This window comes from Battus philenor, unplaced genomic scaffold, assembly GCF_028537555.1.
Source record: "Battus philenor isolate CCGP_79_NKW_IND1 unplaced genomic scaffold, ilBatPhil1.0.hap1 SCAF_1, whole genome shotgun sequence".
Taxonomy (NCBI): domain Eukaryota; kingdom Metazoa; phylum Arthropoda; class Insecta; order Lepidoptera; family Papilionidae; genus Battus; species Battus philenor.
Window position 1 is genome coordinate 3,865,612 of NW_027181661.1, and position 21,187 is coordinate 3,886,798.

Below are 21,187 nucleotides of genomic sequence, written 5' to 3' on the forward strand. Positions count from 1 at the left end.
GTTATTTTATAACCTAAACAATTCCCATTATTTTATTATAAAATTTAGAGAGAAAATGGATTATTGCATAGTATATTTAAATTACAAATTTATATTATTAATCTTTCATCTAACCAATGTTATTCTTGTTTCAGATGATATATTCTTATTACGCTTTCTGAGGCACAAGAAATACAGTATACCGATGGCGCAACAGACGTTACTGAAATATTTAAGCTTGAGGAAGTATTATCCGGAAAGTTTCTCGAATCTCGACTGTGAGGATCCTAAAATAGCGGATATATTAAATAGCGGGTAAGTTTTTTAACGGTTATTTTTATAGCTTTTTATATATGTGGGTTGAAAAGTCTTTTTTAAATCTTTATTTATTTATTATCCAAAATGTTCTGCACCTGTAATTTATACAGTATATACTTTAAAAGCGATTATCATTCATCTCGTAATATTGTTGATAATTTGTGTATTCATATTAATTACTTATAAATATTTATTTGTATATTTATATAAATAATGTTATTGGTTTATAGCGTTCCAATCGAAATAATTAATATTGTAGATAATATGTTTTTCTTTAATCACCGTATTTACTGATGCAATGTCTTAGTACAAAGATTATTGATCGAGTTTAAGTTATTTATTTCGTAATAATATCATTATTAAATCATCTTTTTCATTGTATTTTACGGTACATAATATTTTCAGTATACACACACTGTAAAATGTTTTTCTTTTTTATTTTGACTTATATATGTTTGATGGTTACGGGCAGATGTTTTAATTTTTTTATTTTACCTTTTTATTAGAACCTTTTTCAGTGCTCAGTGAAAATATGAAAAAAAGCGGAATTGATCGTGCTGTTTTTGGTTTTTTTACTTCAACGTCGTTCTAGTTATTGACTTTTTATTTATGTAAATAAGTACTAATTTCAACAAAATTAATTCTTTAATGTCTACAGCGTTTGCGTGAATACAATAAGACACTTAATAAGGGGCCATACTTAAACGGGTCCATGTGATGCAAAAAAAAAAACGAGAACAGAGAAAACAGTTTTGAAATTTGCACCGATGTTTTGCAATTAGCTTGCCCAATTTGCACTTAATTACGCACCAGATGAACCGTCTCCGCTCAGGCCGTGCTCGACCTACACAACCTTAAACTAGCAACACTGTTATATAACAGCTTTCTCTTATGTTTTCGTTACAAAATAATTTCCTAATTTCAAGGTACATCGTTGTTTCACCGGTTCGAGACAGCAATGGGCGTCGTGTCATCGTATACAATATGAGTAAGAATAATCTGTTTTATTTTTGGTATTTATTCACAACACAATATGAGAATTTATTTCACTGATTTACTTATTTCATGTAAATCTTTTATATGCTAGCATTTATTATTTAAATTACAAATTCTTCACTATTTTTTATTATGCATTAAAAATTTTAAAAATCACTGACTTAGTTCTTATTTAAATAAAAATTTCGGCTATATTTACTTGTGAGACTATTGTGTAATATGTTATCAAGTTGGTATTTAATATTCATTACAATCGTAGAACGCCTACTGTTGGATTTAAGCCTACCTCATAGATTTCTAATAAAAACGGTTAGAAGCTGCCGATTACCAGCGTATCCTGATAAACGTAACAAACTCATCAGGTATGTGTTATCCAGTCCAGGATCATAAGACGCCTTATGTGGCCCAATGCGATTTACACTTGCCAATTCGCTATGCTATAACGATTATTTTCGTTCGTCCACTGTTTTCCTCATTTCTGGTGGAATCTCGTAGAGAAATACAATAGCAATGTTCATGGTTCGTTGATCGACTGTATGCTTGCTAATGAGACATAAAGTAAGAGACCAAGTTTTACTGCCGAAGTAATCATTGATAGCATACATAATGTTAAACTTTTATGATATTTTACACCCGCCAACTACTATTCATAGTGGTCACTCAGCATATACTACAATACAATAAAATTATTAAATGTTTTGGGTAAAAAATATTAGAAATAACGTAAAAATGAATAATTTTAGTATTCTAATTACAGTGATTCTAGTTTTAATTCACCTTTATAATTTTTCTACTTAAGAATAATTGGCTTCACTTGTTTTTAGGCCGAATTATGTAGAATTTAAGCCTGGCTGACGGGATAATTCAAAATTCTATACAAACTTTTCTTTTTTTCTTGTTTGTTCTTCTATAATTTATTTTGTTATATATAATTTTGTCGTGTAATAAATAATTTTACCGCATGTTTGCGTCTTTTCGTGTCGCGCTAAGTTTATAAGAAATAATGTTATATTAAATAAAAAATCTATGGTTTTTGTTAAACAATACTTAGTTTTATACAGACTTCATAATCATCATTTCAGTCATAGGTCTACAGCTGAACATACGCCTACCCATAGATTTCATTTAGCACCAAGAGGAAGCGTACTACATCCATCGTCTTCCGATGAATTTAACAAGTTTGTATGATACATCGCGAATAAACGTTCTACTTATTGTTCAGACAACGGTCTCTATTCCTTAAACCTTAAAGCCCTAGCGAGGGTCTATTCTGTGCGCTGGCTGGCGAATATTACGCCGTTTTATTATAAAACTAATGAAACTTTTTTTACTTACAGGCAAGTTCAACGCTAACAAATATACTTGTTGGGACATGTGTCGTGTGCATGTCGTGGTATACGAAAGCTTGTTGGAGGACCCTACCGACCAGATTCTAGGTTTCATTCACGTCGGCGATGGTAGTGGTGTAACAGCATCACATATCACCGCTTGGAACCCTACGGACTTTGCAAGAATTATCAAATGGGGAGAGGTTAGATAAAATTTTTAATTAACAATAAACATCTGCCTTAATTACGATTTAAATCAAAATATAAGCTCGCAGCAGTATATACATATTTATATATACCTATTTAGCATCATAATCATTTCAGTCGTAGAACGTCCTCACATATAGACGTCCAATAGAACCTGTTGTAAGCGGCCAGCAAACAGTGTTTTCTTTTAAGAAACAAGATCATCTGTTCACCCTGTTGCTTTGGCATTTTTATAGGAGATGCTTTTACATTCGCTTCAACGCGTATTTAACTGATAGCAAGAAGCTAGAATGGATCCTTCTAGTACCGTCTTACTTAATAGCTTAACCGCTTGTCGACATTGTATAAAATGAATATATATCTTTTACAGCAACTATGTTGGTAAAAAGAATACGTAATTTGATCCGTCAACGTATTACCAAACAAGGGACTTGATAGTATTTACGTAACATGAAATAACAGAGCATCTGTGACAGATGGCTGGATATGAATCGACATATAACGAGGCTTGCCTTGTACAAAACTACTGAACTTTAGTTATATGGTCTGTGATAACGACTCATCCGGTTTTTAATGAAAAAGTTATTATCTCTTTCCTTTTAAAAATATAAAAAATTCGCTTTATAAGGGCTGTTTTTTTTTTGCAAGTGTATAAGATTTAAATTGGTTAATGTATAGCTTGTTTGCCTACAAACAATTTTAAGCTCTTATACCTGTTTTTTTATCATCTTCTATAAAATGAGTAATTTAAAGTATGTTTCGTAAAAAATCTTTTTTTATTTTATCTATTACAATGCGGCTGGCCAATAGCTTCTTGGAGTACAGAGTCTATAGGGACAGATGGTAACCAATGATTAATTTTTAATTAATTACGTTAATTATTAATTCTAATACAGTCGATTTTCCGATAAGTTGTGCTATACATCAATTAACAGCTTATAAGCATTCTCCCCTTTAAAGCGTTTACACCTGTACCCAATCACCTTGCATCTATAGAGGTGAAACATTCACATAATGCGATTAATTATATAATTTAATATATTATTAACATTCAAATATTTCTGTGTAAGTATAATCAATTGATGAACGTAGATATTTGTTCTACTTAGTTGATTAAAGTTGATTGGTTACTAAAAAAAATTGGTTACTAAAAACTAAAAAAAATATAAGAGTTGAAAAGAAAGTACAAAGTTAAGGCCAAACTCCCTCTGCGTTCTGACCCTTCGAACTTAGGTAACAGTTGAAGTCACGAGATATGAAACAAATCGCATCACAGGGTGATGACGCCCTAATCACCGGCCTTGCGTTGCCAGCTATTTCTCGTGATCTTAACTATGTCGTGGTCCATTTAGTGGAGACCCCATCCATGTCGCGTCTACCATCTCTTGCTCGACACACGAGGACTTTTCGGGTCCTACGACCGTCGTGAGAAATGGCAGTGTGCGATGTGCCTCACACACTGCCAAGCAATCCTTCGACCTACGCGGATAAACTTGGTTCTTCTGCGGATCACCTCATTTTTGATATCACTGCGAAGGTCTGCGTATAGTCCGCTTCATTGTTCTCTTTAACCTTGTATAGCCTTGAGTTTTCTTATAAGGCTTATTGTAAACGTTAACATTATTGTATAACATTTAAAGAAATACATGTCGTTCATTATTTTATTACTTTTCTGCGGTAAGCCATACGCCTGATTTCGTATTGACGTTTATTAGGATGACAGCCCTGTATAATCAAATGCCATAACAAAGTTCACCTTCTGAAGTAAAATTTATTTAATGCGTATATAATTTTATAAGGTCAAATTGTCTTGTAATGTGTTATGTAAAGAATTTATTGCGTACAGGAATTAATATGCCTATCTTTACTTATGGAACGAACCGTTGTTATGTAATGGATGTTGACTATAGACGTCGAAGGCGATTCGAATATAATATTTGATTAATGATTTTTGTTAAATATAAAATTGATATCTATTATCTAACCAACTAGACTAAAAATATTGATGTGATAACTGAAAAGAAGTGTATAGGGTGATGGGTTATAAATGTAAAAGCTTTAAAGCGATGAATTTATAGCTCATTTGTTGTCTATATTATATATGTTACACCCTATTCAAAAATTAGAAGGTTCTGAAAAGATAAAAAAAAAACATTTGATAATATAGTATTGTTTATTATCTTTTCCTGCAGAATTTGTACTAAAAACAATTATTAGCCAGTCGAATTCAAAAAAAAAATCAATTTAATATAGAAGATTATCATTTATTGTAAACATTTTAACAGAAAGTATATCCATTTATAATAAACTATTAGAATAAACGTCGAAAAGTATTTTTTTATGTTACAAATAGATTATAACATAAATTTAAATCATCGATCAGGAATTTTGTACGAAGGATAAATTTATCTACACTTTTATTTTATTAGCTAATGGCATTTATATCTCTTTTATAACTTGATCGGATTTGAAGTGGCAGGATATTAGAGCTAGTTCAAAGCTTTCAGCTTGGCCCATATTACATGTTCCATTGTATTAAGAGTCAAGTGTCGGACCTCGGGTAGAAAGTTTTTTTTGCTTGAATTTATACTTCTAAATATTATTAACGAGCAGTGGTAGCCGAGCGGTAGAGGGATGAGACTTGCGGGTTAGATTCCCATTATACAATCTTATGTAATTCACACTATGTACATTAATTAATTAGGATTGCTACTGATCACAAACAAGTTTTCAGAGGATGGTCAGCAGCGTCTGTGCGTAATATATACCACACTGCGATCGCCAATCTGCCTACCAAACGTGACGATTATGGTATATCTAGCCAAAGATATTTTTGAAGTAGGCATGTGCCTTACAATGGGCCCCTATAGACTGAAACGACAAAATACCATAACACTGTCTGTTATTTTTTTTAATTTTAATTATTTTTGTCAGAGTTCACGTAAGACGATGTCTTAAATTACATTGGTTTTTGTTTCTTTCAATCATTATCTTTTGTTTAAATTGTGTTAATACAATGTATTAATAACTATTTTTATTCTACTTTGATTTTTTTAAATTATTACAACCGCACATACTTGGATTAGTTAATTAGTATTTAATTATTTAATTAGTATTTAATATTTTATATCATGGCTTTTTTTAATTGAATTTTCATTCAAATATTTGCTTTATGTGCGAAATAATAATATTATTGTTATTAATTGATTTCTTTTTCCAGCAATCGCTCCCTATGCGTCACAAGGAACTTCACCTCGTTAACATACCATCCACCATTAAGTACATCATCGACTTCGCTGTGAGCAAAGTAACACCCAAAATGGCACAAAGACTGGATGTGAGTACATAATGTCTGTTCCTGATCACATTGTAGATATAGGAAAGATAAAATTTATTTATTTACATTGGAAGTTGTAACAAGACTCTCATTGATCGATAACTTTTTAAAAATCTATTTTATTTTTAACTCTACTCTGCTTCGCAGGGTGTTACAGTTGTGAAGAAATAGCAGCAACTCTTCAAAAACACGTCTTTTTAAGTTAAACAACACCGATATACACTTTGTTAGATGTAGCATAAATGAAAATTACAATAAATGAATTATAAAATGCACAACTGTTTAGATAGATTATTTGTAATGACAAGATAAAGGCCGTTCATAATCACGATCATTTCAGCCGTAACACGTCCACCACTAGATATAGGCTTCTCTTAGAGATTTCCAACAAGACCGGTTGGAAGCTGTCACGGCGAATTTCGACTTTAATAAGTTCATCTGTCCGCTTTGTGTGGATACAGCTTACAATGAACTTGCCGGTCCGTGTTCTTCACTCCAAAACCTTAAAGCTCCAGCGGGCTTTCTGCGCGATGGGCTAATTATAAAATACGACACCTGAAATTTCACTCATTTAAATCGGCAGAACGAGACATGTTCGCTTACAATAGGTTTTATAAAAAGGTCACCCAGATAGTTTCGCTGCGAGATTGAATCAGAAACCAGATCTGCAGAAGACCCAAGATCGTGACGTGGCTCGTTGCTAATGCAACTGCTAGCCGAAAGGTCTTGTCGTCGTCGTTCTTGGCGACCACGAGCCGTTTATAAAAAAATAGATTCGGCCTAAGTAGGAACCGATGACGTAGTTGTTTCGCATTTCAATAGAACATACGAATTATTTATTTAATTTACTGATATATTTAAAATTAATACATGTAATTAAAGTATTTAGATTAATCGAAATAACTAAATATTTTATTTAAATGTTTTACATGAGCATTAAAAAAAAATTATATTCTTTTTGTAAATTGCATTACTATATAAATTTAAATAATAAAAATACTTATTCTAGATTCACGCAAACCTGAAACAACTTCACAAGAACCTAGACGCATCTTGCCTGCCTACAATCTACGGAGGCCCATTGCAACTGCAAGAAATGATCTCCCACACAAAACAACTGCTATCAGAGCAAAAGAAGAAACTCCTTGCATTAGATGACATGGAGATACTCAGTACGAGAGGCATTATTTCGTCTAGAAACAGTCCGACCATAACAAACGGCACAGTATCAGTGGAAGGGAGCTTTAGAAAACTAGATATAGACTAAAGGTGGATATATATTTTGACTCATCCCGGCTCGCGGCGCTGTGTGCGTGACTTAATTCTAACATATACAACGTGACAGCAGTATGTGTGCGTGGCAGAAGGTACAGTCAAGTACTATATTCACAGTAATCCTCCTCCTCTTTGTGTCTTTTCTGTCAATTGTATATATCAAGACCTCATCTCGCTACTGTGAAGAGTTTTGTTTTATGTAATGATATCACCTCTTGGATCCCATGTCCTTACTCAGGTTTTTAAGGAGATTTAGTCCCAACGGTCACGTCGTTATACAACGGCTTAATTAAAATCGTGTTAATTTAATCTGTATGACTACTGGAATAGTCGGAAATTACAAATGCTTAGTTCGTGGACTATTTACAGAAAGTACAGTCAGTCACACTTAGGTACAGTCAGTTCTCGCACGACTGCCGCGTCACTGGCACGCAATACAGTTGCATAGTTTCATGCACACATGTGAGTTGAGATTATCTATACAAGGTTTCATAAATTTTAGTGCAAATAATTAATATTAGTATAAATTCGACTTAAAAAATATTTACTACGTAAAAATTTACATCAACATGACAAATTTTACATCCGATGGCTCGTTAGCACAACGTTTTTTGTAATTGGTAATGTTTTTAATTTAGATTAAATGAATTTAAAAAAAAACGATTGCCTTATTTCTTCAACTTGCTAAATAAAACTCCTGGAGCTTTGGCAATACATCCAGACAGTTGAACCCAAATGAAATGATACTAATACATTGAATGTAATCTTAAAACGGAAATAAATACAGATTGATTGGGTGTTGCTGAAAAAGCTTTAAAGTGAACGTGTAGCTCATTGGTTAACGAAGTTTTAAATCATAGAGTTATCACTCTGATATATATATATATATATGATACATTAACCTTTTTTTCTATTGGCCAATAACTTCTGGAAGAAAAAATGCCGCAAGGGCGGAAGCGTTTGGTTCGTTTGTATTGACGTTTTCATACAAGCCATACATCTTTGGAGAGTGCAACCTCTCACAGCACAGGCCATGAATTTTAATTTTTTCGTAATCACCAAAGGCCAAAAAGAAAATCGCTGAACGCTGCAGCATACGTCTATGGTGTTGAAACTTTACGGCGACTGGTTTGTTCGGGGGACCCTCGAAATTAACTTGTACACATGGCTCAGTAGTGCCTTTTTCGAAGAACAGCACTGCCACACTACTGTTCCATATATTTGGCGTCTTGCCTTCGTGAAGGACGGTTTCTGAAGTCTTTTTAAGACCCACCTTCAGAAGTTCAACCGTAATTCCGATATTCTGGGGCCTTTATCTTAATCTGTTTGAGGGCGACAAGAATCTCGAACCAGTTGGTGTCCGGAAAATCTTCCATATAGCGAATCAGAAATGAAGTTCCCGGAAGAATAAAGGTCACTCAGCCAACCGACCGCCGTTGGGGCCGAAGGTGTAGGTGGACCGACGGTAAGTCAAGGTCGCGGGAAGTCGCCGGCAGTGGGCAGCGTAAGAACGATTATCGTCGCGATCTTTGGGGAAAGTCAGTGCCTTGCAGTGGGCATCTATCTAGTTTCTTTTGCTATATTATCATTATTTATTATTTCTGGAACAGTCTATTCGTCATACATTAATTGACACCAAATGAGCAATACATTCACAAGCTGGTGGAGTACACTGAACCAAAGTCAAGCGCTACACCTATCATTTAAGCTTTTCGCGACTTTCTCAGAGAGGAAGGTTAAAAGTGAAAGCTCTTTTTCAACTCACCGTTGGATATAGAATAGACCTCGCTTGAGCAAATGAATGTCGCTAACCTTCGGAGAAAACATACCAACATAAAGATAAAGGAAATAAAAGAAATCTTTAATAAAGAAGACAAATTTAATGTAATGAAAACTTCATATAAACTTTTTTATCACAAAACAATCCATTATATATAAATGTAACAAAAACAATCAAATTAAATAGGAAACGAATCAATATCACAGCCGCTATAACATCATAAGAAAAGTGTGAAAAGATTGACCCAGCTGCTCAAGCAATCGCGTACACTTTTGTTATGCGACGTCTTTTGGCTTTGACCTCCTTGGCCTCTTCAAACTCGTCGACCTCCATGGCCTCTTCGAGCTCGACGACTTCTTCGAGCTCCTCGACCTCTTCAACCATTTCGAGCTCCTCGACCACTTCAGGCACTTCGAGCTCCTCGATCACTTCAGGCACTTCGAGCTCCTCGACCACTTCAGGCACTTCGAGCTCCTTGACCACTTCAGGCACTACGAGCTCCTCGACCACTTCAGGCACTGCGAGCTCCTCGACCACTTCAGGCACTTCGAGCTGCTCGTCCTCTTCAGCCTCTTCGAGCTCCTCGTCCTCTTCAGCCTCTTCGAGCTCCTCGTCCTCTTCAGCCTCTTCGAGCTCCTCGTCCTCTTCAGCCTCTACGAGCTCCTCGCCCTCTTCAGCCTCTTCGAGCTCCTCGTCCTCTTCAGCCTCTTCGAGCTCCTCGCCCTCTTCAGCCTCTTCGAGCTCCTCGTCCTCTTCAGCCTCTTCGAGCTCCTCGTCCTCTTCAGCCTCTTCGAGCTCCTCGTCCTCTTCAGCCTCTTCGAGCTCCTCGTCCTCTTCAACCTCTTCGAGCTCCTCGTCCTCTTCAGCCTCTTCGAGCTCCTCGTACTCTTCAGCCTCTTCGAGCTCCTCGTCCTCTTCAGCCTCTTCGAGCTCCTGGTCCTCTTCAGCCTCTTCGATTACCTCGTCCTGTTCAGCCGTTACGAGCTCCACGGCTTCTTCGAGATCTTCAATCTCTTCGAAATATGCCTCATCGAGCTCCTCAGCTTCTGAAAGCTCCTTGGCCTCCTTGCGAGCTTCTTCGCTGAGGCGGATATATAAATTCCTTACACATACAAATGAGCCGAGTTCCTGCTTAAACTTCTCATCTAACAATTTTTTTGAGCAGATCTTAATGACCTGGTCGCGTTCCTCCTTAGACGATGATGATGATGAGGGATCCTCTGAAATCATTTTATAATATTTCATTAACATTTCACATTTCATGATAAATGAACAAATACTTATGTAATAAAAACTGTCCCAACAGACTTTGTACTGCCAGGAGTTATTGGGCTGTTGCATTCCAATAGAAAAATTATAATAATATTACATATATATGAGTGTGATCACTTTATTTAACTAAATAAGTTAATTTTGTGGTTTATAAATACTAGCAGGCACAGCTGTTATAAATAAGTTAATAGACAATTTTCTTTGTGGTCTCAATTGGCCAGTTAATGGTTCTTTCACCATTTCGCTCAAGTTATTTAAGGTTTTCAGATTTGACAATGTTTATTGTCTAAACCTATTTTGGTGTTAAATTTCCTACTTGTATGTAACAGCAGAAATATATATATATACTAAATTAACTTGCCATAATTGTGTGATGATGCATGCGAGGAACCAACTTGGTCAATGGTTGATGTTGTGGGGTTAGATAGAACAGACTGTATCAATTGGTTGAGATATTGAGCCATTTGTCTCCTGATTACAATAAACAGAACACTTTAATGAAATAGATAATCAATTTTTGTTATGTGCAAACAACAGCAGCTTTTTAAACCAGTTTGGGACAAGGTAAGAAAGAGATATGTAATTTCATTTGGCACTTTGAGTAGAAGAATGAGAATTGCTGGAAATATCTTTATCAAACAGCAATCTTCATAGAAGTTAAAATCTATTCCGTTAACAAATGTTTCTTATTTCTGACGTGCCAAATCAGGTGCCGAATAATATTTAAGTTCTTAAGCCCTTCGGTTAGTAACATGATGATGTAGAGCATAGTAATAGATACAATCTATCTAGATAGCATCTAGGAAAGACCAGATGCCAATAATATGCAGTTTTTAATCAGAATTGGTTATAAAATCATGAAGTTGCTTCTCTTAGTTCACTAAAATAATAAGCTCATCATGTTGATCAGTACTTTGGCTTACACATCACACTTAAACATTTAAATTATATTTCAAACCTTCACTTTGCACAGAATATCATCAATAAAGTAAGTACTACTAGCGGTGAAAGCTAAACTATCTTACATGCTTATTATATGTCTACATCTTTATATGTAATAAAAAAAGTAATTTGGTACCGGCATTTGACAAGAGCTCCAACTTTTTTGGTAAACACATTAATGTTAATTAATTCTGCTTTAGAAATATCCTTGCCCCCTGACATTTTAGATGATTTAATGATAGCCTCTACTTTTTCAGAGTTCCCAAGGATCTCAAAGAGAGGCTCGAATGACTCCTCTGATAACTTTGTCCTGTCTGCGATGAACTTCACACATTCAGAATATAAATAGTTATCTTCAACGATAGTGACCAATTCCGGAAAATGATTCGAATACAATTCCCTGTAAGAAAATAATTGTTACTATATATAATATGGTTGACATTTAATTTAAAAATGAATTGAAAATATTTCTTTACATGAGAGCTTTAAATGCAATATACATACATTATAACTGTGGCTGGTATAATTTTTTTTCAGACACCCTTTTTTGTACTTGAAACTTATAAAGACTTACAATAAATAGAAATACAATGCATGAGATTGTTTAATTATTTATTTATGTCCACAATTTCTTATTGCTTTCAATATTTGTCAGATATTTGAATGAAAAAAGATTTAGTAATACAAGTTTGCACCTAGATAAATAAATAATCAACATTCAGAAATATTCTGTCAAAAATTATTTGTCTTATAGAAATATTTGAAATGTGATAATTACCTGATATTCGTGGAGGCAGTGTCGACATCCTTGTGTAACTGATCTTGCAGTTTTACTGTTCTTATCATCAAGTTTTTCAGCCTTGACTGATTGTATTTGTCTTTAATTATTGAGTAGTCTTCACCCAAGCTAGATTGGGCCTCAATGCACAACTCCATTGTCTCTTTAGGGACAAGAGCATGAAAATGTTCTTGTATGCCTGTGGACACAAACCTTGTTTATTATTTATTTTTACAATTACAATTTGGTAAAACTTGAAATGAAAAATAATTAAAACTGAGGTTTGGAGGTTAAAGGTTGAATGGATAAAACATGTCACCACTAATAACGAATGGGATAATACACAGTAATCCATCTTTTGATTCCACCACCAAGTCCATTGGTAAATACATAATTTTTTTATTTATGATGTTAACTAAACATTTAACATATTCAGCAATTGGCTGTACAGGTGATGAACTATACATGTATGTTGGTGCATGTACCACTCCAGATATGTCTTGACACCATCTATTTTTTAAACTTTTATATATATTCAATTTAATGCAAGGCAGCATTCTCTTTCAATTGTCATAGAACCTTTGAAACTGAAAATATGCAGCAGGTTCCAGAAGTATATAAGATAGAGGTATTTATACATACAATATTTAGCATCTTGTATTTTTCCTCATCTGAACCATTTTATATTTTCGATTTGTGTAATTTTTATGCATGGAGCGACATATACTTCCACATTTACATCTACACCACTAACATATCCAATTATATATGTCAGAACATAATTACATAATATAAACAAAATTCAAATTAAATGACGAAAAAAATATACAGTTGAACATCATATTATCATTATATAATTGTTAAAAAGGACTTCATTATTTTGATACAAATCATTTATGTATCTAAGTAGGTGGTACCATCCGACAGTGGTAATATTGAAAGGTGTATAATACTCATAACTGTAACCGTAAGATGGATTTGCAGGTACTTGTCATAATAATATAATTATTAGAATACTCACCTTTGATAATGTCCGGCACCGGGGTGGTATGTAAATATGGCAGCTTTAATGTATGACTGATATAAGTACCAACTTTTTGATCGCAAACACCTAGTGTGATTGACCATCTTGACCATTTCTCTTTAACCACAAACTTTTGGAGAAAAGTTTTTAGATGCTCTGATACAATATCTGTACATAAATATTATATTTATTCTAATGGTAAACATATTTTAGCTTGCTAATTCAGCCCCTGGAAACCTGAGCTCTATGAAGCCATAAAAGCCAATAAGATTTGCCAATAAATATTAACAAAATGGTAAAATGTTAGATGCCTTTTAATATAGTCTGCCTTTTGTATTTATAGGATATCCAATAAATCAATGAAAAGTTAAAACCATATGAGAGGGCATGAAGTGTATATCCTAAGAATAAATACGGAAACATATTACGTGAAACATCAAGCCGAAATCATGTGAGAAGGTAACCTGATCCCATTAATGCTGATTTATAGGTCAATCTGTAGATGTTACCATATCAAGCTGTGCAAAAACTTGCTTTGATGAGAAAAAAGCCATGAACAAATATATATTAAATACTTTACATATTGAATATCTTTACTGAAGAAAAATACTCAATCATTATAATTGCATGATTATAATTTGGACAGACCTGAAACAATAAATCTGCTAGTAAATCATGAAAATATCTAAGAGACTTATAAAAGCTTTAATGCTATTGTGAAGCTTCTCACTGGACTTCTTACAATCACATTCAATAATATAATTAAATCATAAGAATATCAGAACATATATAATTCAAAAAAGAAAGAGGTTGCTATCCTAAATATATGACTAGCCACTGCAACAGTCCACATAAAACTCTGATAATGCCTGAGCTCAGGGCTTTTACATTTTTGCTAATCTGAGTCCTGATTCAGTAAATAAGCAAGGCACTTTACAACCCCTGCATTACAGATAGCACCTTATGAGTATCATTCACTACAATATACCATTTAATTATCACTGTACCAGTGATAACTTATAATAATGAATATCTACAATTATACTAATGCCAATTCAATTGTTATTTTAAAAGGTAGTAGGCCTCCATATGACATAGAATTTATTCTAATACATAATTAAAATTAAACATTACTTCATGGCTTTTTAAACAATACTCTATTAAGCATAATGAATGAATACAATAAACAATACATAGAAGCCATAATTTACTACAACACAAAATAAGTTATTTTTGTGATATAAGACTTCAAACTATGTCATGCAGTGCAGGTATATTATACATCGGCCAGAAAGCAAAGGATTTGAGAAAAATGTATGAGTGAAACTGTCTTTATTATCAACTAATAATTTACTAACTTTACTGTCACTACATTAGATAGTTGTACTCATATAGTTTTTCACATAATGCTTTATTTTAGGATAAGAATGAACAGATAATAATATGTGAGTTGAAGTCCATCTTAAAATAAATTAGTCTAATGGAAAAAATATAACTATTATAGTTACAAACTTTATTATTTTAAAATTATGTATAGAATATCTACCTCTTAGTAACAATGGAAGTAGAGGAAAGAAAAATGTATAGTTTACGGGTCCTTCCGCTCCGAACTCTTGACCGACGAAGCTGTAAAAGCCTAGGAGCTAACAACACAAACATCGTTCGAAACAAAACAATACAAAAGAAAAGCGAAATTTAATATTCATAAAATTGCAGGATTAGAGCGACTAGCTGATGTTATCATCAAAACAATAATATCAGATTTAAACAACTCTAAAGGTACTAAATACGAAATAACCTTATACTGCACTATTATTCACCCATAAACAGCCACAGAGTATCTGTAATGAATTTTGAAATAAGTAATCGTCAGTCGTGTCTTTATAAAATGGCACATTTTAAAGTTACGAACAATATAAGAAACAAAATTATCATTAAAAAATAAAATACACATTTTCGAATCCGACGTCAATTTGAAATGAAACGGTTTTTCCGGCGACTCTTCGACGTCAGAGTTATCTTGATGTTCAAGTTTTTGTACAATCAAAAATAAATACTTACTTTCAGAAACTGCAATCATATTTTCTAAAACCACCGCCGATGATTTGAAACATTCGAATGCTGTTAAGGTAACGATTGAACTAAATTCTTGTACATTCGACATGGATTTCTTCAATAGCACTTGAAACTTTTCCAGCTTTTCATAATCAAGCACACGAAAGATAAAGTATCCCAAGTTATGCTCGTACAAAACGTGTAGATCACGCTGAAAGTACAAATATCTGCAATATACCACTATAAATCAAAACTATTAAAAACTATTTAATTTTTACCATTTTAACTCAAATAGTTATCCGTTACAAATGAATGTATAGACTAGGACAATCGCATAGATTAAACGTAATAAGAATTACTTAAATACGCAATATTAAGTTCAATTGGTTAATTTTTGTCTAATTTTGGGGTAGCCCTTCCCGAAAATGATGTTTTAAATTTTTTTGGCAACACTGAAACAAATACTTATTCTTTCGAATAGGCTTTGCTAAGAGTTTTCGGGACGTAAAAAAAATAATTTTAAATATATTTATGTTTATTATAGTCTCAATTTCCTCCATATATTTTAGTAGTTTTTTTGCTAATACATTGGCCCATCTATGTAGAATATAACACATAATACAGCAAAAAAATCGAAGGCCACAAAAATTGTACAAAGTACCTTTACCGTTACATAATTAAGAAAACATTAGAATTGTAAAATAAGAAGAAGTAACGTAAAAATAAGAAAAACATAGGAAGATATCAAGGTCAAATATGAATCACGTTATAAAGGAGATAAGGTAAGATGTGAAATGATAAGGAATATAGTACCGTCGGTGTCACTTTGAACGCCGGCTGAAGTGCAATAGGACGATAACTTGCGCGACTGTATGTTCTTTCCCTCGTGTGTTTAATTAGTTATGTATCTTTGACAAATATAAGTATTCCATAATCTTGTTCCGTAGGGTGCATTCATGCGGAGTATTTTATCTCTAAGTCCCTGTTTACTCCCAAGGTTCTCCATACCTAAAGTACCAATAAATATTTAGGGACGAACAACTTGTTAATAAAAATACATAAAACGTCCTATTTCGTCGTGATTTCGCGTCGACAGGCCTGCTCCTTCTTCTGCAACTGAATAAAACTTATAAATAAATAATATTCTCTTTGAAGGAAGCCTACGATAAAAAGACTCTTAGTGACTCTTAGTAATTATCAATAAAATGAATAGGCGTGACCAATTTTTTTGCCTTAACATTATTTTTTATGTCAAAAATTAAACAATTAAAAATAAATATACTTCTACCTATAAATAGAAATCAGTGTGGCAAACTATCGTGTTTAATAAAGGATTATTTGGTAATTATTTGTAATGCTATAGAATATGAAAAAAACGGAATTAATTGATTTTTCTTGTCAAGCCGGAAAAAATATATTAGAACAATATAAAAACATTCCGATCTAAAAGTTAAACAGAGGAAAAGACAGAGGTCTAATTGGATGAATGGAAATACATTTGTTGAAAAAACGTGTATACTTATTGTAAAGTTCCGCCCCTTATCATTACGGTCACTGTCAACAATACATGACTTATTATCAACGCCGGACATGCCGGGCGATTGCCCAGAGGCCTGACATTTGAGGGGTGTCAACATATATTTTTTCTATTCATTATCCTTTTTTATTTTATAAATTAAATATATAATAAGGCAACAATTTTTATTAGCAAATAATATATTTTCTTTAAATAACACTAAATAAGGTTAAATAGTTCACTGTTGTCAACAGATTGAATAATTGCAATATAGTTTTATTATCGGGCTCCGATGGTATAACCAATAAGATGTTCAAGCTCCTCTCAACCGACGTAACCCAGGTTCTAGTTTTTTTCTTTAGCGCAGGCACGACCGATGTACTCTTCCCGAAGTCGTGCAAGACTATGGATGTCGTAGAAATATTGAAGCCCTCTAAAAGCTCTTAGTAACTTTTGGCGAAAATCTCTGAAAGATTAATCCTCGTCTTAACTAGGAGATTTATACTGGCGAAAGAGTTTCCAATCCCCAAACAGATCAGTTTTCACGCCAAACATTCTTGGAAGACATACAAATACAAGAGAATGAAGGATTCACACAGGAGTCATCTTCCAAGGCGTGACTAAAGCGTTAGACGAAATCTGGCATAATGGACTCCAATACAAGCCTTACGTAGATATGCCATACTATCTCTTATGCATAACATCAGACTTTCTGTGCGATCGAACGTTCCAGCATCGTATCTAGGAAGTCTGCTCCCGACCAAGCTTAATCCGAGCGGGCATTTCACAAGTTACTCTTATGTTATATAAATTTTATTGTAGCGAGAAATTGTTAATTCTATATGTACCGGTAAAGGAAATTTGGTACATTTTTGTAAGGTTGGACTTATTTTAGTTGTAATATTTGTGGTATTAACTAAATGTGTATTGACTAAAGTATGACCAAAAACCAATTCAAATATCTTATAATACGCATTTCAATATAAGCATATTTAAAATCAATTTTTTGACGATCAAAATACTTAGCAGAGCCTATTCGAAACAGTAAACATTTGTTTCAATGTTAATAAAATATTTGCGAACATCATTTTGGGAAGAATTACTATAAAATTAAAGAAAAAATAAACTAATTGACCAAGACGTCTTCACAAGGACCTCCTCAACCATAGTCCATATCCATACATTAGACTAGAATAAAGTATACAGAATTTAACAAGTACTTAAAAATAACGAATTGAATATAATTATATATGAATTTCGTGTCCTCGTAAGTCGAAATTCTACGACTTCGTCCGATGTTAGAGCAAAAATTACATGACATAAATTTAAACTGCAGCCAATATTGGTGTATTTCTTATAAGGCTTACTGTTTGCAGACTTCTTAATCTGTGCTTTCATTTGTAACGTGTAACTGCTTGTTGAGTTAAAATGGTAAAAAGTAAATTGCTTTTAATAATTTTTGTGTACAGCAGATTGGACACATATTTCTAATTTCAGCGTTATCTATACGTTTTTTACGAGCACAGCTTGGAGTACTTCCTGTTCCGTGTGGTCGATTATGAAGATTTGGAGGTGTATTAGCTGAAATTGGAGAAATCCATGACAGATGTACAATAATAGTTTTTTTAGTTATACGGTTACATTACCAGCATTCAAATAGTTTACATCATCATCGACGGCTTTATAATATTCGCGTTTATTTTAGATTGTACAGAAACATCAACATCAAAATTATTTTTTCATCAAAAATCGATCAAAAGACGGTTTTAATTTTAAATTACACTTTGATTTGTAATTTTGTCAAATTTTATATATTAATAATGATTTAGTTTTTTAAACGGTTTTATTTAGTTCGACCCGTATGGAATTTATTTGTTTGGGTCAAAATTAGAAATTGAAATTTAAGCACCTTTCCGTTTTCAGATTGATCTGAAATTTGGTACACACATTTAATTTAGATGACAATACAATATAATAAAATCAATGACATTAAAAATCTAAGATGGCCGCCGATACAAAATGGCGGATTACATATTTTTCTTTAACCCCCTCAATATGGGTATCAAATGAAAGGGCTACACTAGTAAAACACGGTGATTATGTCAAAATTTAAAATTCAAGATGGACGCCGTTCCAATATGGCGGACTAGGTACATATTTTTCCACAACCCCCGCAATATGGGTATCAAAAAACCGTTTAACTTAAAAGTTTTTTTATTGTGTTTATTTTCTATCACCCATAGCTTTAAACAGTGCCATTTTATAACGATTCGACGTCAAATTATTTATTTCATTATTTATTACATACACTCTGTGGTCATAACGAATGATCGTTAGCGCGGTTTATTTAAATTTATAAATGTTTCAATCTTCATAATTTTCTTAACGTAATGTTTTCTTTTCCTGCTAGTTTTTATTTTACCGACGTTTTTATTTATGCAGGCCTGGCGCCTTTACAACTGATTAACTTTCACGATGAAAATTTACTTTATTAAAAGACGTGTGCATTCGTTATAAAATTCCGCTTCTTACCCTTATGGCAAGAATATATACCTTATTGTGAGCGCGGGATAAAGAGGCGCGGCTTACCAGGGGGCGCTAAATAATGCAAAGCGTCAATATAAAAATATTTTTTTTACATTCAGTACATTTTTAGATTTTATGACTTATTTTTTTTATAACTAGGGTATTTTTTAGAAAATTGTAATTGTTTTTTTAAGTGTTTCCAAATAAAATTCATATTTAGACATTGTTGTCAATAATTTGAATAATTGTAATGTTATTTACTAATAAATTATTGTAGTCAGAAAGCATTTTTGTGTTTCAATGCTCCATGATACAATGACTAATTCATTTAAGCCATCTCATTAATTCCTTAGATATTTACGATGTATTTATATTTCAATAGTGGCAATTCCACCGATTCTTATATTTTTTTTTATTGATTACTTTTTGAAATGTCAATGTCAGAATTCAATAACATACTTGACACTTTTGAAAGAGTTGAAGTTGAACAACTTTTAATTAAACAATGAAAAGTTGAGTTTTTCGCCCCAATAAAGGGTTAATTTATTCACTATTTTCACAAATTGCGGACTTAATGCTTAGGCATTGTCTCACTCTCCAGTAACCCAAGGTGGTGCAGAAATAAAATGTAGACAGGGAGATTAAATGTAATTTTTTTTTAAATATACATATTATACCATATATACATGATAAAAATGAAACTTATTATGTAAATACTACGAAACATACTCGTAAATGGCAACTTTTTAGATTATATTAATGAGCAGAGAATATTTAGAAAGTTAAACAGCATCGAATGCAGTTATTGAGGTGGGAAGAGCGGTGTAGTTTGTTAAGATCTGTATTCAGGACCACATAGCACATAATGAGGGATGACATGTATCAAGCACCATTTTGATCTTGATCCAAATAAATTCTTCTTATTATTTTCCAATCACATTTTTAGGTATAATTTTGCTATTAAAACTATTAATCTATTAACACTATTTCAAAACATCTAGTATTACATCCTTTCAAACATTAAAGAGTTTATTAAATTCATGCCTTTTAATCTTATTTTTAGTTTTTAAAAAAATCACCGAAAAATTCTCATCTGTGCACAAAAATAATGTTACTGTCTATAATTTTTGTAGCGAGATACTATATACTGCTGTTATATGTCTGTCATTATTTACATGGATGTAACAGGTTAAGCACAATTAGTACGGGCTAAAGTACTGCTTGGAGAATTTTGTTTTTACCTTTTACCATCTGTATAATCTGTAGAATTCCTTCCGAAGTATTTTTTTGATGTAACAAATATCCAATCCATTCATTGTTTCAATTTTTTTAATAAGCAATATTTTTAAATTACATTAAATAAATACAACATTCATCATAATATTCATTTAATGGCAGGACAAACTAGAAATTTTAGCTTTTACATTCACATGCCTTTACCAATAATAAATTAAACAGCATGTAGCATAATCTTAAAATCATCTATCAGTACTTGAAGACAAACTTCAAAACCTAAAGGCCCTACAACGGCCATAGGTTTGATTTATTACATTTAAATCATATTTATATTTTCATATTGTGACAATAGGAAAATTAAATATAGCATAACTTTAAAATCATTTATCAGTACTTGACGATTTCCTCAATTACTGTTATCATAAAAATTATTTTTATATAGATCCATCACAGTCTGTCTTTCAATTGGACAGTCAGATAATTCCCCTCTTACACATATATATTACACCGATACTGTCCTACACAACAAGTAAAAAAAGGAAAAAATCATAACACAATGGATACGAAAGATATGAACAAGGTATACTCTAAATAATAAAATATTTATAGGATATTTCA

The 21,187-nt window shown here is 32.7% G+C and overlaps 2 protein-coding genes across 4 annotated transcripts in view; one reads left to right on the forward strand and one right to left on the reverse strand.

Annotated features, from left to right (window-relative positions):
• Cralbp (Cellular retinaldehyde binding protein) overlaps positions 1-8,054 on the forward strand; it is a 30,767-nt gene extending 22,713 nt beyond the window's left edge. Inside the window, exons 3-7 of the mRNA XM_068762347.1 lie at positions 135-294; positions 1,224-1,285; positions 2,631-2,824; positions 6,049-6,165; positions 7,175-8,054. Of these exons, the coding sequence (XP_068618448.1) occupies positions 135-294; positions 1,224-1,285; positions 2,631-2,824; positions 6,049-6,165; positions 7,175-7,432 (791 nt within the window). The 3' untranslated portion in view covers positions 7,433-8,054. The remainder of the gene's footprint in view (positions 1-134; positions 295-1,223; positions 1,286-2,630; positions 2,825-6,048; positions 6,166-7,174) is intronic.
• A 1,257-nt stretch (positions 8,055-9,311) lies between these two features.
• Positions 9,312-15,644, reverse strand: LOC137928586 (nucleolar protein 56-like). 3 transcript variants are annotated; one of them, XM_068771670.1, is made up of 6 exons: positions 15,570-15,644; positions 15,298-15,502; positions 13,234-13,404; positions 12,213-12,411; positions 11,571-11,834; positions 10,328-10,440 (listed from the first exon to the last, which is right to left on the reverse strand). In XM_068771670.1, the coding sequence occupies exons 1-6, from the start codon at positions 15,570-15,572 to the stop codon at positions 10,413-10,415; spliced, it is 870 nt and encodes a 289-aa protein (XP_068627771.1). In that variant the 5' UTR covers positions 15,573-15,644; the 3' UTR covers positions 10,328-10,412. The 3 variants fall into 3 exon arrangements, with proteins under 3 accessions (XP_068627608.1, XP_068627771.1, XP_068627690.1); XM_068771589.1 differs by having other exon boundaries at positions 10,369-10,963; XM_068771507.1 differs by lacking the exons at positions 12,213-12,411; positions 13,234-13,404; positions 15,298-15,502; positions 15,570-15,644 and having other exon boundaries at positions 9,312-10,440; positions 11,571-11,701.
• Positions 15,645-21,187: the final 5,543 nt, after the last annotated feature.

Bases quoted from the DNA above. Each gene is read 5' to 3' on its own strand.
- LOC137928586 (XM_068771507.1), bottom strand. From the start codon at position 11,610: ATGTGTTTACCAAAAAAGTTGGAGCTCTTGTCAAATGCCG. The intron at 10,441-11,570 runs GTACCAAATTAC...AAATGATTTCAG, and splicing joins GGAGCTCTTGTCAAATGCCG to AGGATCCCTCATCATCATCA.